We start from the raw sequence: 15,994 nt of genomic DNA on the forward strand, positions 1-15,994 counted from the left end.
AATTCAACTTGTCTCCAGGAAGGACCATCACTGGGGGAGAGGAGACACAGAAAGCAAAAGCCAAAGATGGAGTAGGAGTATGTGTGGGCGGGGGTGGGGGTGGGATTGTAAGGAAATGGGTAGTATCTTTGCTCTACCTCTCCCAGCTGCCATCCAGCTATAAGGAGGCCCTAAGGTCATATCTGCACCACCACCCAACCAGGGCTCTGCTCAACCACCACAGGAAGCAGCCAACTGCTTGCTCAGGGAAACACTATAGGAGGGAGCAGTTCTTCCATCTTGCCCCTTCCTGCTTCAAGGTACTGGCAGGGACAGCACCAAGCCTATAGAGATGCTCCCAGTAATCTCCTCCAGCTGGGCCTTAGTACAAGACCTCAACATACCCTGGGTCACTTTTGCAGGAAGTAGGAAATCTGGGGTCATGCCCCGAGAATCAAGGTGACAAATCCAAAGCAGACCTCCAGAATTAAGACTTCTCAGCCCTCTACCCCTGAAGCTCCTGCCTTCAGGACAGAGACTAGTCCTTGGGAGGAAGCCACCAACTGTGCAAGTTCTCTCTGCGACTGCAGCCAACATGGCCTGCCTCTAACACCCAGGATGACTGTCCATCCCCACTGAGACTTCCTTCTTCACCCTTCCACTGAAGCCAAGATTTTAAAGGTCTTGGGTTGACAATGAAGGCCTGTTCTCAGCCCACTCTAGGACCAGAGTGAGTACTCCTGAAGACAGATTCTTTGCTGTAGTTTACAGTTTTCGATAAACCAAGAATCAGAAAACAATGCCAGTGTGGTGTGTCTCTGGGTGAGAAGAAAGCAGCTCATTTGTCACCCAATCTGTCTCATCCCTGGAATCGTATCCAGTGATGTATCTTCCTCATCCCTGGAAGGACCCTAGTATTCCAGGCCAGATGGGGCCTCTCTGCCCTGGACCCACACAGTCAGGAAGGGATGTGCCACATGGCCATTTCTGGGGCTGTTGCTGCAGTTCCCTCTGAATGTGGCTCCAGGAAAGAACACGACCACACTGGGTTTCCCTATTGGCCTCTTGGCCCCTCCTACCTACTCTTTCCCAGCCTGACTTCTGTGGGATCCAGGAGGGGAAGGAGCTATGACACCCTCAAGTACAAGCTCTCCTCTTCCTTGTGGAAGAAGGCAAGTCCTTCCTCTGGAGTCCCCTCTTCTCATTCCCGTGTACACCTGAGAACATGAATAAACAGATCAGTATGCCGCTCCATCCAGGTTTGTCCACAAATAGCAGAAACTCAACTCTAGCTAACTTTATTGTTGGCCCCAGATCAGGTCTTCCAAAGGGCTTCCACCAGTCACTTCAGAGTCTCCTGCAGTCACCATCAAGCAGACTTCTTCACTGGGAGACCCTGTCATCACTCCAACTCTTGACGTCTGGTACCATCCTCTCCTGTGACCTGGGCTCCAAAGGCCTCAAACAGGAAGTCAAAGCATAGCTACCAGCTTGAAGGTCCCCTCAGGCTTGGCAGGAACCACGTGGACAAAAGTCTTGTAGAGCACAGCCCCCTCGGGCAGCCTGGTGACCAGATCCACGGCCTCCGAGTTGCTGGGACTGGGCACGTAGACCTCCTTAGTGTAGCGGACTACCCCCTCCTCCAGGGCATACAGGCATTTGTTCTTTCCCAGCCCCACCTGCAACACACAGAGCAGTCAGCTGGACAGCCAGGGGGGCCCATCCCGGGGCTCTAGGATAGACTCTTCACAAAGATTCAGGCCCTGGGGCCAAAAGGGAGGGCTCAGAAAGCTCCAGCTAAGGCTCCCTTTCCCTCTGGGTTTGGTAATGATTCCCTGACAAAGGTGGGAAAAGAAAACAGCTAATCCTAGTGGTTATTCAGTCCCTAAGGGTAATGCCTGGACTTCTATCTGTACAGGTGGCCAGAAGCCACACTGGACAGATGCCCAAACCAGGCCCAGGAATAGGTCTAATCACTACTCCTGGGAGCCTGCTTCTGGGAGGCTTAACATAACACTAGTTTGATGCAACATTTTCATCTATATGGTGAAGTTTAGGCTCAAAGCTATATAAATAATGCATATGCTAATTAAAGAAAAGTAATGATAAAAGCTGATACTGCGTCATACTTACTGTGTGTAAGCACTATTCCCAGCACTATTATACACATTAACTCACTTAATTCTCACCCTGTGAAGTAGGTACTATGTCTAAACCTGATTTTCAGGTGAGAAATATGAGTGAAGAGATTAAAATAAACTGTTTATTAAATATATACATATTATTAACTATACATATCTTAGCTTTTTTCATTTATTGAACTTGAGATTAGATGTGTGGCAAGTTTTATCCAGGCAGTCCTGCATTATTCAGTATCTCTCAAATTAAAAGAACAGACTCTGGTTCAAATCCCAGAACTACTACTTACTACTGTGTGATCTGAGCAAGTTAATTTACTTCACTGTGTCTCACTTTTTTCAACTGCAAAGTATGGATAAATATTAACTACTTCATAGGGTCATCTTGAGAATTAAATTAATAATCAGAAAGAGCTTAAAATACTGCCCAGGTAAAAACATATTAGTTTTTATTACTGTTGTCATTATTTTAGTAAAACTAAAATGAACATTGCCACATACTGAATGTCTTGAGTTCTTAAAAAAAAAGTTACTACACATACAGTCAATTCACATACAAATTAGCATTTTTGAAATAATTATAGGTTACTATCAGTCTTCCTGTGTCTACTAAAATTGCCAAAAAAGAGGTAAGAAGGGAGGAGGAAATAGATTACAGAGGAAACTAAACTAACATTTTAAACAATGTAAAGAATAGAGCATAGATCTGTGTTAAAGAACTTTCCTACCTTAGCAAGTGATACTAACTTGCTGATACTGAAATTCCTGCCTGGTATGGACCTAATTTCTGGCCCATATACTGAATCCTATTTTATTAAATTCAGGTTATCTTTCGGGCACCTAATAACAACTTTATGCAAAGGAGGAATTCTTAAAAATAAGAAAAAATGAATGAACTGAAATTAGTTTCTCAAGATTAAAAAAATACCTTAAATCACTAGAAATCTCCTCTTCCAAGAAATGGGGGTTAGGCAAAAAAGTGACCTGTGAGTCAACAGACCTGGTTCAAATCCCACCTCTGTCACTACCCTACCACTCCCTTTCTAAGTTTTTGGCATCCCACCTATAAAATACAGATGATTCCTACCTACCTTCAGGATGGGCGTAAAGATGAAATAAGATAATGCAGGCCCAGGAATCAGCATGATGCTTGGCATTTGGTATGCACCCAACAGATGCGACTGTTATAATTACTGTGCTCAGGAGCACGGAGAGGTGAAGAAAAAGTGGGGGTGGAGGGAAGCACAAAGCAACTTACATGGGCACCTGGGTGCCAGCGGAAGTGGCGCTGAGTCGCAAGGATGTTGCCAGCATGAACATAGTGACCTAGAAGAGAAGTCCACAAGTGCGTTGCCTCTGGGTGCCAACAATGAGGCAGACAGCAAGCTGCTAAGAAACACAGTAGCCCCCACTTTTCCTGGCCCAAATGCTGCATACCAACCTCTAGACCCGGCCCGGGAAAGGACCGACTCCCAGAGGGTCTGACACAAGCAGCCCGCAACCCCTCCCTGGGAACCTCCACTCTAGTCACACGGCCAAGGTTCCCACCCATTTGCTCTTCCTCAGCCCCTCCACCTTGCTTCAGGTCTTATCTGCTTCTTTAATTTGGAACTACATGTTCTGGTAAGCAACATGGAGAGTACAGGGCCAGGCACTTGTGTGGTTTGCCTGCTCTTCAGAGGAACATCAGGGCAGCAAGGGAGGTTGCTAAGTGGGAAGGGGAAGGCAGGCCCCACCCTTACCCTCCATTTTCCTGATGCCAAAGCGTTTGCCTGGAGACTTGCCACCAAGGTTCTTGGAGCTGCCACCTGTCTTCTTGGATGCATATCTGACAGCAAGAGCTGCAGCCTGAGGAGGGCTCAGCAGGGCTGTAACTGCACAGAGAACAGAAATGCTGCTCAAACAGAGAGGCTTCCCAGGAGATTCTCGTTCTTTGCCTCAGTGGGCCATTTGCTAAGCTTAGAGGCGGCAGGGGGCATTTTCAGGGGAAGTGAAGATGTGTGAGCAGAAATGCCACTGGACTGTGTGGGGCTTCAGGCAATGTCTGAAGTCCTTGTATTGCCCACAGTGTAAGCGCTACATGAGTTGTGTGTGTGGCCTAGGGTTTGGGGGAGGGAGTAAAATATTAATGGAAAAAAAAAATACCGTGTGTCCTGGGTTTTGACACATGCAGTCCTACTGAGGAGAAACAAAACCACAGAAACAGAAGCCAGCAAGAGGACACCACAGAGCTGCCTGTTTCAGTCTCACTCACCATTACGCCCTCAAGATTCCATGCACTGTGGAGGGGCCAGACCACAGAGCCCAACAACAGAACACCCAGAGAGAGGCTCCTGCTTTGACCTCACCCACCACTTTCTTAGCCATCCACCCATCCATACCACACCAGATACTTGTAAACAAAAAGGGCAGCCTCTCTGAGGGTGGCTCCCACAGGCTCCTGTGCAGTTCAGAAGGCTGGTCCCTTTGTTTGGCAAGCCTATTAAGCATAGGGAAGACTGACTGATAACCATGCCCTTGTTAATCTGACCTCTCCGTACTCATTCCAACGTGCTCAATGGTATTTATTTTAAAAAGGAAAGTGAACTAAAATTCATGCTGACCAGGATGGAAACCCTGTGCTAGGGACAAGCCCTTGCCAGGACAAGCCCAGGATTGGTAATCCTTGCATTCAGGTCTTCAGATACAGCTGTGTTAATCAGGGTCATGCGAGAGTCTTTAGAGAAGCCCTGTGTGACCCTGGAGCCTGTCGGTTCATAGTTTCTAAAACCTAGGTTTCTGAAGTTTTAATTAGAACAGAGACTAGCTGGGGCAAAAGACCAGAGATAAAGACTTAGAGCGACATCATATTAAACGCCCAGCATCAGGATCTACCTACCTTTAAACACCTATACATCTGTTCACTCGCTAAAGTTAAGAAACTGGATTTTGGCTTTACCTACCTTATCTCATTCACAAATCTTTCCCCTTCACCCTATACCCCATCCTCCTCAAAGAAAATGATGCTATCACCTACACAGCTGGTCAGGCAGAAGTCAAAGAGTCATTGTAGATTCCTTCCCTTCACTAACCTCAGGTACGGAGGGAGTCCATCAGCAAGCTCTGGATTCTATCTCCAAAACAGATCTCAAACTCACCCATTTCCCTCCCAGTTCACTGACACCAAAATCCTGACTAAACCATCTTTCATCAGGTCTGCTGTTACTGTTTCCCATCTGGCTTCCTCATTTCTATTCCTACTCCTTTTAAGCTCGTAGAGGAGCAAGAGCTTCCTTCTCAAAATGGAAAATTGGGTTAAATCATTCTCTAGCCCCTCACTCTCTTGCAAAACTAGGCTTCCTACCATCCTTAAGGTCTTAACTTGTATGTTACCTCCTCAGAGGGCTTCCCTGACTACCCAACCTAAAAGAAAAGACACAAATTTTTCCCTCTAGGTCACAGCACCTGTAATGATTCACAGTTTTATTTATGTGCTTATTTACTGGCTTATCTATTACAAGTAACTCTCCTGGAGCTAGAGACTGACTTCATCTTCTCTACTGAGAGCTTCAACACCTATCAGCGTCTGGCACAAATGCAGACCTCAATCTACTCAACGAATGGATTAACTTTTTGAGCGCCTATGTACCAACGATAGCAACCTATTTTTGTAGATGAAGGGATCCAAAGAAACCCAGAAGAGGCGACAAATAACAGCAAGGGAAACTGTAAGAGCGAGCGAGTCCAGGTAAGGTCACGTGCTCCACGCCCCAGATGTCACGTGATCAACGACTGCCCCGCACATTTCCCCCAGTCTCCTTCTTCCCCCAGGCTCCTCCACGGGGTACTGCCTCCACCCTCAGGCTCCCTGCAAGGTATCCACTGCACTTCTACCCCTCTCCCCGCAACGGCCACGGCGTCCAATTACCAGCAGTCCGGGTCCTCCACGCCAGCACCGCCAACGCCATGTTTTACGTACTCCCGCTTCCGGTGTTAGAGTTGTGCTTCCGCTACCGGGAGGTCTATTTCCGGGTCCTGCGTGGCAGACGAAAGAGTGGCGCGACAAGCTACTGGTGAGCACTCCCGGGCTGGGCTGCGGGTGGGCTGGCCGTGCAGGGCCTACTTCCTGAGCTAGGGTCGGCCGGGGCTTGGTGGCCGCGGCCTTTGCCGCCGCGTGTGGACGAGCTGTCCGGCCTGTGCCTGCGGGAGAGACGTGGAGCGAGCTCAGCAGGGGCCTGCTTATCCGATACCCGCATTTTGCCAGAGTTACCGAGGCTGACGCCTCAGACGGTAAAGAAACTGCCCATAATGCAGGAGAACCGACTTCGATCCCTGGGTTCGGAAGAGCCCCTGGAGAAGGGAATGGCACCCACTCTGTTATTCTTGTCTGTAGAAGTACATGGACAGTGGAGCCTAGCAGACTACAGTTCATGGGGTCGCAAAGAGTCAGAAACGACTGACTGAGTGACTAACACTTTAACCGAGGCCTGAGCAGGGTTGGGGGGCCCCTCCCTAGTTGTTCAGCTTTACAGAGCACTTCCTGCGTGCCAGATACAGTACTAAGCACTAATTACTTAAAAAAAATTTTTTTTTAACTTCTCACATCGTTGTAAAGTAGGTAATGTGACTATCCCCGTTTTACTGAAAAAGCAGGGCCGGGACAGGTTACATGGCTCATCCTGCAGTGTTAGTGAGTATGTTCAGATTGTCTTGCGCACCACCCATTAATTGCGACCCTAGATATTTCTTAGAACTGAAAGCATCCCCACAAAAACTAGGAGGTGAATGTTCATGGCAGCATTCGCAATGGTCAAAAGTGGAATCAAACAACGTCCACCAAATGAATGGATAGACAAAATGTGGCACATCAATGGAGTGAAGTGTTACTCAGCTATAAGCAATGAAGTCCTGACACATGCTACAACATAAATGAACCTTGAAAACATGCTAAGAAGCCAGTCACCAGAGTTCACATACTTAGGACTCCATTTCTGTGAACTATCTAGAATACGTAGTAGATTTGTAGAGACAGGAGTAGGTTTATGGTTGCCAGGGACTCGAGGGAAGGGGAAACGGACTGACTGCCTAATGGCTATGGGATTTCTCTTTGAGGTGATGAAAGTGTTCTGGAATTAGATAGTAGTGATGGTGATACAACCTTGCAAATATACTGAAAACTGCTGAATTGTGTACATGTTAAAAGGACAGAATTTTATGGTATGTGAGTGAGATCTGTTAAAAAAAGAATGACTCTTGAAATCTCCATTTTACATGCAGAGATCAGTAAAGAGGTGGTATTGGGTCTTGTTCCTACCTCATTAACGTTTTTTAATAGTAACCTCCACTTTGTTTATACCTCACAGGGATGTGAGGAGGGTTCCTGTTAGACTACAGACATAGCTGTTCTGAGTTCCAGATTGATCATATAGGACCATGTCCTGTTTCTCTGTTTCTTCATTTCTCTGTATATCATTTTATTTCCGTAACGCTTGGCCATAGAACACCACAGCTGGACTGAATTCATTGCTACAGTCTGCGTCTCATCTCTGTCTTCATTGCAGGGAATTACCCTGACTGCACAGACTGATGGCTGTAAACAAGTCCTCACTCTCACTGGATTCCAGTTACAGTGACTCTGAGGAGCTGCCAACGTTTGCCTTTCTGAAGAATAAACCATCTTCAATAAAGAGGAGGCAGCCTCAGGAGGATGAGAAGATTGTAGTGGTTGACATCTCAGACTCTGAGGCCTCCTGTCCATCACCAAAATTGAAAGATCCACCACCCATTCCAGAGGCCGCTGAAACTGTCATACAAACAGAGCCAGTCAGTGTGCTAAGCAGTGGAAGTGAGAATGAGGAGGAATTTATGCCCCTGGCTAAGAGGCTTATTTGTAAGTTTTTGACTCACAAACAGCAGAGCCCTGAAAAATCCAGCTCCCCATTTGAAAGAGTTTGGGATCATCAAAAAGCATCACATGACTGGCAAAAACAGCCATTTACAAAGATCCGTGATGTTCCCCTCTGTGGTACCTCAGAGAGGCATGCATCAAATAACGAGGACCCTGTGGTAGACAGTCCATGCCATCTGCTGCCCGCCTACCAGACTACCTGCTCTGTCCAGAGCAACAGCTTGACAATAACCAAAACAAATGCTGAGGTGCCCCTGCCTCAGAAGAGACGCAAGTATAGTCAGAAGGTCCAGAAGAGCAGCACACAGGGATGCCAGCAGTGGGGACGAGCAAGCCAGAAGGAGAGCACCCAGAGGCAGCAGGAAGGGAAGAAGAAGGCAGCTCTGGTGAACAGGCTGAAAGCTCAGAGGCCAGAGGAGTGCTTAAAGCACATCGTTGTGCTGCTGGATCCAGGTCCTACAGGAATCTTTCTTTCTCTTCTGCTGGGTAAACTGCTTTCTGGGTCCCGCTGACAGTCCCTTTCCCGTCTGTTGCAGTGCTCTTACAGATGGAAGGTGGGGGTCAGCTCCTCGGAGCCCTGCAGTCCATGGATTGCTCCTGTGTGATTGAGGCGCAGGCTGTGCCTTGCAGCCTCACGTGGAGGAGAAAGGCTGGGCCCTCTGAGGTAGGGGTTTTCTGACTGCTCTCTCTCCTCCTCAGAGTTACAGGATAAGTATGCTTTTATTCTAAAGACTATATCTCAGTCAAGGCCCCAGCTGGAAAGCAGATGGCACACTCAGTATAAATTTGAGGAGGGTTTAATAAAGGGCTGTCTTTCAAGGTGTGGACAGGGTGCAAGGAAACTACAGGGGAAGCACTGCGCCTCATATAATAACAGCTTTTACTCGGTTTCGCCATCTGGGGTGGTGCTGCCATTTCAGATTGGTTAATACTGCACTGTAGGATGGTGGGCTGTTACGGGACCTTGGCTTTGTTTGATTATACCTTAGTGTGGTGAAAGAGAGGTGCTCTCACAGACTGAAGTTTCCTTGGTGATTCTTATCTTTGTCACACAAAACCTATTCCTTTCCAAGAGCCACTCAGCTCATACTTCGCATTTACCCTCAAAGCCCAAATTACATATTTGTCCCTGATTCTTCAGAAGAGTTTCCTACCTTCCATCCCCCACTTCAAAATGCATAGAATATTGGCAGTTACTTCTCAGCCTATTTCATATTCACTACTTCCAAAGTGTAGTACACCAAGGTTGAACCATTGAGGACTGGGAGGGACAGAATCATGGGTTCCTATTTCTTGCCACCATGATTTCACTCCAGAAGAAAAAGGATACTGCAAAATGGACTAGGCCAATGGGGATGAAGTCATTCACCCAGAAGGCCTGGGTTTCTCTCCGGTGCTGAGCACCTGCTGACCTGCCTCCCTCTGTGGGGTTCTGTGTCCTTTAACAGGATGGCGAGGAGGGCTGGGTGGAAGAGCCCATGGTTCTGGTGCTGCTCCTGGCAGAGGTGTTTATGTCCATGATCTACCACTTCAAGCAGGTGGGTACAGCCAGAGGGGTGGGTGCTGAGGCCAGGCAGAGGGCTGGCTCTAGGGAGCAGGCATTCATGCCGTTTCTGCCCCTCCATGCAGGGAAGTCTGGGCAGCACTGAGGAAGGGAAGGAAACACTTCAGAGCTTTGTGACTGACATCACAGCAAGGACAGCTGGGAAAGATCTGTCACTGGTGATTGTGGATCCAGAGAAGTGCTTCAGGTTTGGATTTGTCCTCAAGACTTAGTATTAAAGGGGGCAGCTCTTGGGCCAACAAGGGTGGATTTATTCATCCCAGATCTGGGTCTCTCTGCAAAACAGCATCCCTACTAGCCCTTTGTGACTCTCTGGTCCAGCCTTCTCACACCTCTTCTGCCTGAGCTCAGCCTGGAGCTGCTGCACTTTTGATTTCCTCCCCTGCTCCAGTGCTCCAAATCCTCTAAGAAGGAAACAGAGGGCGGCAAATAGAGAACAGGCCAAGGAAAAGAAGAAGCAGCAGAAACAACCAGAGGCCAACACAGGGGCCATGGTGACCAGGGTAGATGTGGAAGAGGTAAGAACTTCTGTTGCCTGAATCAGCGTGGGCGCCCACTCTCATCTAACCTGAGTTGCTAAAGAGTAAAATGCCTGCTGGACACTGCTTTCTGTCTTGGCACTAGGTGGGAAAGAAGGGCCAAACAGGAAGCCAAGGGACTGGGGTATAGCTGCAGTGAACAGTGAGAGAATAGTTTCAAACTGGTCTCTCCATACTCTTCCAGTCCATCGTGCTTTGGGGTTTCTAGGCACTGGTAGATCTGCAGCTGCACACAGAAGCCCAGGCTCGAATTGTGCAGAGCTGGAAAGAGCTGGCTGACTTGGCATGCGCGTTCACAAAGGCTGTGGCTGAAGCGCCCTTCAAGTGAGTGCCCCTGTCAAGTCCTGGCTCAGTTGCTGGGCCTTGTCCTTTACAATGACTCTGGTACCCAGAGAAGATGTCTCCTTCCCCTAACTCTGCTGCTAGTCTGTTGTTGCTCAAGCTTGAGGCAGATGCAGCTGACTTAACCCTGGGGATTCTTGTAAGGAGCCTTCAAGCACGGTCCCTTTAAAATGTTCTCCTTTTGCTTGTATGTGTTGGGATCACCTGGTGGCTCGGGTGGTAAAGAATCTGCCTGTAGTGTGGGAGACCTGGGTTGGGAAGATCCCCTGGAGAAGGGAATGGCAATCCACTCCAGTATTCTTGCCTGGAGAATTCCACGGACAGAGGTGCAGTTCATGGGGCTGCAAAAGAGTCGAACACAACCGAACAACTAACACTTGAGCTTATGTGTAAGTTTATGTTCTGCAGATTCGTACTGGGTTATCAGTGGGCCAAGTTACCAGGGTTCATTTTGCAGATCAGGTCACAATCAAACAGGCTTTTGTAAAACAATTTTTTAGCCTACTTAGCTCAAGGGCTGTTCATAGTCAGAACTTAAAATTAATGAGACCTGAGAGACAATGGAGTCCTTCATTTTATACCTGAGGGAACTGAGGCCTGAAGAGACCAACTTGTCAAAGTTCTGAGCAAATTAGAAGAACCAGAACTAAACTGCCTGATACCCAGTCCCCTGTGCCTACGCCTGTGCACACTGTCTCCCCAAATGGAGCCCAACCTCAATGTAAGCAAGAATCTGGTACCTTTCTGGTAACTTCTCTTTTAATGAAAAGGATTAAATGTTGTTTTTAAGGGAATCTAGTTAGTTTTTAAGCAACTAGCATTGCTTGGGTGGAACATTGTATACACCTCTTCCAAGGTCAGTGCAAGGTTTTTAAGTTCCTAGTTAAAGGGACAAGTGCAGCAGAGAAATGCACAACTTTTAGCTCCTCAACTGTGTTGTCTGCAGGAAGCTCCGAGATCAAACTAGTTTCTCCTTCTGCCTGGAGAGTGACTGGGCTGGAGGGGCCAAGGTGGACCGCTCTGGCAGGGGGCTTGCACTGGTCTGGAGGAGACAGATTCAGCAGCTGAACCGGGTCAGTCTGGAGATGGCCAGTGCCATTGTGGACGCCTATCCGTCCCCACAGCTCCTGATCCAGGTATGCCATTCCAGGGGTCACTGTCCAGTGTGCTGTGGCCTTGGTGGACTCCCGGTTTCCATGGCCAGCACTGGTGAGGGCCCAGGAGTGCCTTGTAAGTCAACAGTGTGGGTCTGAGATCAGGGTCAACACTGACCAGGGAAGGAGGACAGATTCTCATCCTCCAACACAAGCTTCCCATCCCTACTCATAGACGAAGAATGGCTGTGGGTGGAGTGGTATTAACAGGTCATTTACTACTTTCAGGCTTATAAGCGGTGTCTTTCTGAGCAAGAACGCCAGAATTTGCTCGCAGACTTACAGGTGCGCCGTGGGGAAGGCGTGACAGCCACCTCTCGCCGTGTTGGACCAGAGCTGTCCAGGCGTATCTACCTTCAGATGACAGCTTTGCAGCCAGATCTCTCCTTAGACAGTGCAGACTGAAGCCAGCCCTCAGGATGAGCTGCAGCACGACTACAGTGTAGCAGTCAGGAGCACCTCCTGCGGCACAAGCCTGGGTCCTGCCCACTGCAGGCTTTCCTTGGTGTTGCTATTTGTGATGGTGTCTCTACCTGCCCACCTGGGGTGGAGGCCGAGATGCCTTCCTCTCCTAGCAGGTCGACTGCCATGTATGAACCGCCCCTGTGCTTGCCCCCGCCAGTCCTCAAAAATACAAAGAACAAAGACAGACCACTCAGACATGTATTTAATAATTGTAGAAGTCCAAAAGTACCCCAGCATCAAATCTCCAGGCCACAAGTGAGCTGTCCTCAGCTGGTGGCCTGACGAGGCTGGATGTGCTCTTGCCTTCCCCCCACCCACCGGAGCTCCCTCAGCCAGCCAAGGAATGGGGATCCAGTCACTATGCCGACTTCTGTATTCTCTTACTCATTTTATGTCCTGTGTTTAATTTTAATAAAGCATTTGTACCACTGGTTCTGGAGCTTAGAGGAAAAATTAAGGACTGTGTAGTGATTCTGAATAAGGTGTGGGCCTATGCAGCAGTTCTCCCTGAGGGAGAAAAGAATAAGTCTTTTCTTCCATTATCAGGACAGTCACAAGTGCTATCCATGGGCCACTAGTGCTGACAAGCTGGACCCCACTGTCTCTGAACATGACAGGTTCTCAGTCTCCCTGGGGAAAGGCAGGGAGCTTTCAATCACGAGTATTCTGTGAATGAGCACCATGACGGCCATTTCTGATGTAGTGAAAAGAGGTAAAGGAGGCCACAGAGCAAGAAAATGCTGACTCTGGCAGATAAAGGGAGTGGACAGTGCTGTCCTTATTCATGCTAGTCGTTAATATACCACTTTTAAACTCCATGATGTCTAGGATCAGTTCTAAACATCAAGTCTCTTATGAAGCTTCGTTTTCAGGTTGCCCATGTGGTATTCAGTCACACCAATTATGTCAGAGCTGTCACAGACAATGTGGCTTTGCAAGGATCCACCTTGTTTATTGGCAGTCAAGGGATTAATGCTCTCAAACTGACGCCAGGAGCCTGGACTGTGCCCATTTTATAGAAGCCACATAAGTTGTGGCAGGACTCTGCAAGAGCTGCCCAAGACCCTTGCGGCTATGAGATTTCTATTTATAGGTCATAAATCTGTTTCCCATGAGAGACTCTATACTCCAGCCAAGAGACACCCAATTCTGGTGTAAGTTTTGTTTACTCAGGACATTATAAAGAAGGTAAATTGATGGAAAAAGAAAGATACCAGGGTGGAAATCCAGTTCTGCCCCAAACGAGCTGGAAGACCATAGGCAAGTCATGGAAAGCCTCAGTCTCCCTGTCTACAAGTGTTACATTGGACTGGATGATCTGGAAGTCCTGTCACAGCCCAAGATTTTGTATGGCTGTTAAAATACCAATGTCTGAGATCCTTAAAAAATAGGTATGCCCCTCCCCCCCAATTTAGATGAGATTTGCCAAGTATGGTGTTCCCCTAGTCCCCAATAACACACTGCCTCCTGATCTGCCCTGGCTCCCCAGGGAGGAATGAAAGAAAGGGTCTGTGACATACAAAAGTATAAATGTAGTGACAGCTGACCTTTAGTAGAAACGCGTCTTGCCTTTACACGGCTTTGTATAACAACTAGAAAAGGCTCTCTCCCTACCCCAAGCCTATTCTCTTAAGCATGCAGGTAACTGTCCCTACCTCCTATTTCTCCTTATTCCACCAGGGAACCCTGACTGAGGAACAAAGAAGTCTTACAAAGAGGAGGTCTCAGGTACCAAATGGTAGCCATTTGATGATGGCAGGTAGGTCTGACACTAAAAAGAAGTTGTGTCCAGCAGAACCCAATTCCATAGGAATCCAAGCTCCAAGGCTGGGAGGCAGCAGGTGTTGAGGACAAGCTCACTGTTGAGAATCGGTCTGCAGGACCCACTGGAGGATGTCATGGCTGCGCAGGCCCCGGACGGCATTGTCGTAGATGGTGTTCACACTGGTGCAGAGGGGCTGCTGCTGCAGCTCGGTCACCCGACAAGCAACCAGCCCACCGGCCACACACAACAGCAGCAGCAGCAGCAGCTTCAGCACGGCCCAGGATCGAGTGTGTTTCCGGGGTGGTGGCTTACGGGGGCGAGAGCTGGACTTAGATTCTGGAGGGACAGAGTCATAGTAGACAGAGTTCAGGCAGTTTAAGGAGAGGCACGCTATAGTCAGTGCTAGTCTCCTCCATGCACATCCACTCACACCCCTCTGCTCTGATGAAAACTCCCCAGGTCTTTAGGAGAACACAATTACAAGAAGACTTGAGCTCTTAAAAACTTTGCTATGCAAAGATTGAAACATGAACTTTGTCCCTTGGATCTCAGAGACTAGACTGAAAACGGATTCATTCTGGATGTCTCATGTAGCATACAGTCCTCAGGGTCCTAAGTTCTCCTCCAGAACATGCCAATGATCCAGGCCCCTAGGGCCAAGGGCAGGGCTTTATCAGGAGGTGTCATGCATGGATAGAATGCTGCCCATTTGGGGAAACAGGTTCAAAATTTATAAATACTTCTAATATATAAAATAGCCTGACACATATTGGCAACAGTGATGAATGCTGGAAATGGGATTACAGGTGATTGCCATTTTCCGATATATACAGAAATTCTCTGCAATGAATATATTTAAAATTAGGGGGGAAAACTGATTTTGAGATTTTCAGGTAAATTTTTAAAAAACCTGTCTGAACACCCATATGCCAAGAACTACATGATCAGGTCAGAGGTTTTTTTCAATCCTATCACAACCCTGTAGGGAGGTATGATCCTCATTTACATGAGGGAACACAACGGCGGTGAGGTTGGGTGGCCTGCTCAAGGCCAGTGCGGGGCAAGCAGGGACGGGCGCAAGCCTCCCCTCCCCACAGAGCTTCCCTGTTCAGGTGCCTTCCCCTCAGGGGCCCCTTTTGGCCCAGAAGATACAGTCCTCACTTACACATGGAGCCACGCTGCTACACAAATCCAGCAGGGCATACTCAGGCAAAACGCTAATGTGTTTTTACATGACATGGCTTCCTGAATGCAGGCCACAGAATTCCTCTGGTGCTCACTATAGAGTGATCTGGTCCAACTTGGAAAGAAAATCACAGGCCATGCTGGCACCACTGAGACAGCACCACATACTCAGGAGCCCAGTCCACTTGCTGGATGATGGAAGGGTCTTCTAAGAGTAATGTGACCATACGTAATCTTCACCTTTCTGAGTGATTTTAGAATCTAACCTTTACAAAAAGTGCAACTCTCTGTTCTGGAAATGTTCTCAGCCACATCTGATCCAAACACGTGACACTGGGAAAACAAGCCAGTCAGGGCACAAGGAGGGTTCCCATTCCCTGTAAGTGGGTCCTCCAAGTTACTCCCAGACTTTAGAGTATATTGTACCTGACAAGGTCTGTAAGCTTGTTCGCTCGCTCACTCAGCTATGCCTAGAAATCTAAGCCATCTTCTCACCACACCCATCCTGGAACCCTGCAACTGACAGAAAAACCTACTCGGGGCCTGATTTGTTTCCTTCTTAGGTTTCTTCTCCTGCTCCCGCTTGGCTGCTTTGAGGGCGTCATACTCCTTTCTCCGGCGCTCCTTCTCTTCTGCCTTCTCCCGCTTCCGCAGTTCCCGCTCTTGAGCCTCCTTAGCTCGCTGCTTGGCCTCCCACTTCTTCTCAGCCTCTACGAGAAAGTATACCCCAAAGTGGCTTCTCTCAAACCTCCAGTATCCCAAGTAATTCATATGGATTCGGCTCCCTTCCCCTAATGTGGTGGATCACATGTCTTTCTGTTCACTGGGAAGTAAGCCCTCTCTAAAATACAATAAGCTGCTCTTAGGGTTTGCCCAATGGATTCTTATTAAGGGGTTCCTAGCCACAAGCAGCAGAAAGAGTAGGGTGATATAGCAAGAGGGGCATAAGAAAGGTATGGGTGATGAGTCTGGTGCT

At 48.2% G+C, this 15,994-nt stretch overlaps 3 protein-coding genes across 3 annotated transcripts in view; 1 reads left to right on the top strand and 2 right to left on the bottom strand.

Annotated features, from left to right (window-relative positions):
- Nucleotides 1–1,261: 1,261 nt before the first annotated feature.
- Nucleotides 1,262–6,114, bottom strand: MRPL27 (mitochondrial ribosomal protein L27). Its single transcript, XM_010842791.1, has 4 exons — nucleotides 6,025–6,114; nucleotides 3,860–3,991; nucleotides 3,376–3,443; nucleotides 1,262–1,658 (listed from the first exon to the last, which is right to left on the bottom strand). The coding sequence occupies exons 1-4, from the start codon at nucleotides 6,062–6,064 to the stop codon at nucleotides 1,452–1,454; spliced, it is 447 nt and encodes a 148-aa protein (XP_010841093.1). The 5' UTR covers nucleotides 6,065–6,114; the 3' UTR covers nucleotides 1,262–1,451.
- EME1 (essential meiotic structure-specific endonuclease 1) lies at nucleotides 6,025–12,496 on the top strand. The gene is made up of 9 exons (XM_010842790.1): nucleotides 6,025–6,169; nucleotides 7,658–8,457; nucleotides 8,541–8,668; nucleotides 9,453–9,542; nucleotides 9,634–9,755; nucleotides 9,960–10,086; nucleotides 10,316–10,431; nucleotides 11,396–11,585; nucleotides 11,832–12,496. The coding sequence occupies exons 2-9, from the start codon at nucleotides 7,683–7,685 to the stop codon at nucleotides 12,006–12,008; spliced, it is 1,725 nt and encodes a 574-aa protein (XP_010841092.1). The 5' UTR covers nucleotides 6,025–6,169; nucleotides 7,658–7,682; the 3' UTR covers nucleotides 12,009–12,496.
- The window catches only part of LRRC59 (leucine rich repeat containing 59), a 13,918-nt gene continuing 10,178 nt past the window's right edge, over nucleotides 12,255–15,994 (bottom strand). The window contains exons 6-7 of the mRNA XM_010842789.1: nucleotides 15,555–15,728; nucleotides 12,255–14,169 (exon numbers count right to left, since the gene is read on the bottom strand). Coding sequence (XP_010841091.1) covers nucleotides 13,925–14,169; nucleotides 15,555–15,728 — 419 coding nt within the window. The 3' untranslated portion in view covers nucleotides 12,255–13,924. The remainder of the gene's footprint in view (nucleotides 14,170–15,554; nucleotides 15,729–15,994) is intronic.

Source organism: Bison bison, unplaced genomic scaffold (genome assembly GCF_000754665.1).
Source record: "Bison bison bison isolate TAMUID 2011002044 unplaced genomic scaffold, Bison_UMD1.0 scf7180017864180, whole genome shotgun sequence".
Taxonomy (NCBI): domain Eukaryota; kingdom Metazoa; phylum Chordata; class Mammalia; order Artiodactyla; family Bovidae; genus Bison; species Bison bison.

Coding starts and splice junctions, on each gene's coding strand:
- EME1 (XM_010842790.1), top strand. CDS start 7,683: ATGGCTGTAAACAAGTCCTCACTCTCACTGGATTCCAGTTACAGTGAC. Junction 8,458..8,540: donor CGTTGTGCTGCTGGATCCAG/GTCCTACAGGAA, acceptor CGTCTGTTGCAG/TGCTCTTACAGATGGAAGGT. Junction 11,586..11,831: donor CCCCACAGCTCCTGATCCAG/GTATGCCATTCC, acceptor TACTACTTTCAG/GCTTATAAGCGGTGTCTTTC.
- MRPL27 (XM_010842791.1), bottom strand. CDS start 6,064: ATGGCGTTGGCGGTGCTGGCGTGGAGGACCCGGACTGCTG. Junction 3,992..6,024: donor GTGGAGGACCCGGACTGCTG/GTAATTGGACGC, acceptor TTCTCTGTGCAG/TTACAGCCCTGCTGAGCCCT. Junction 1,659..3,375: donor GCTGGCACCCAGGTGCCCAT/GTAAGTTGCTTT, acceptor TGTGTGTTGCAG/GTGGGGCTGGGAAAGAACAA.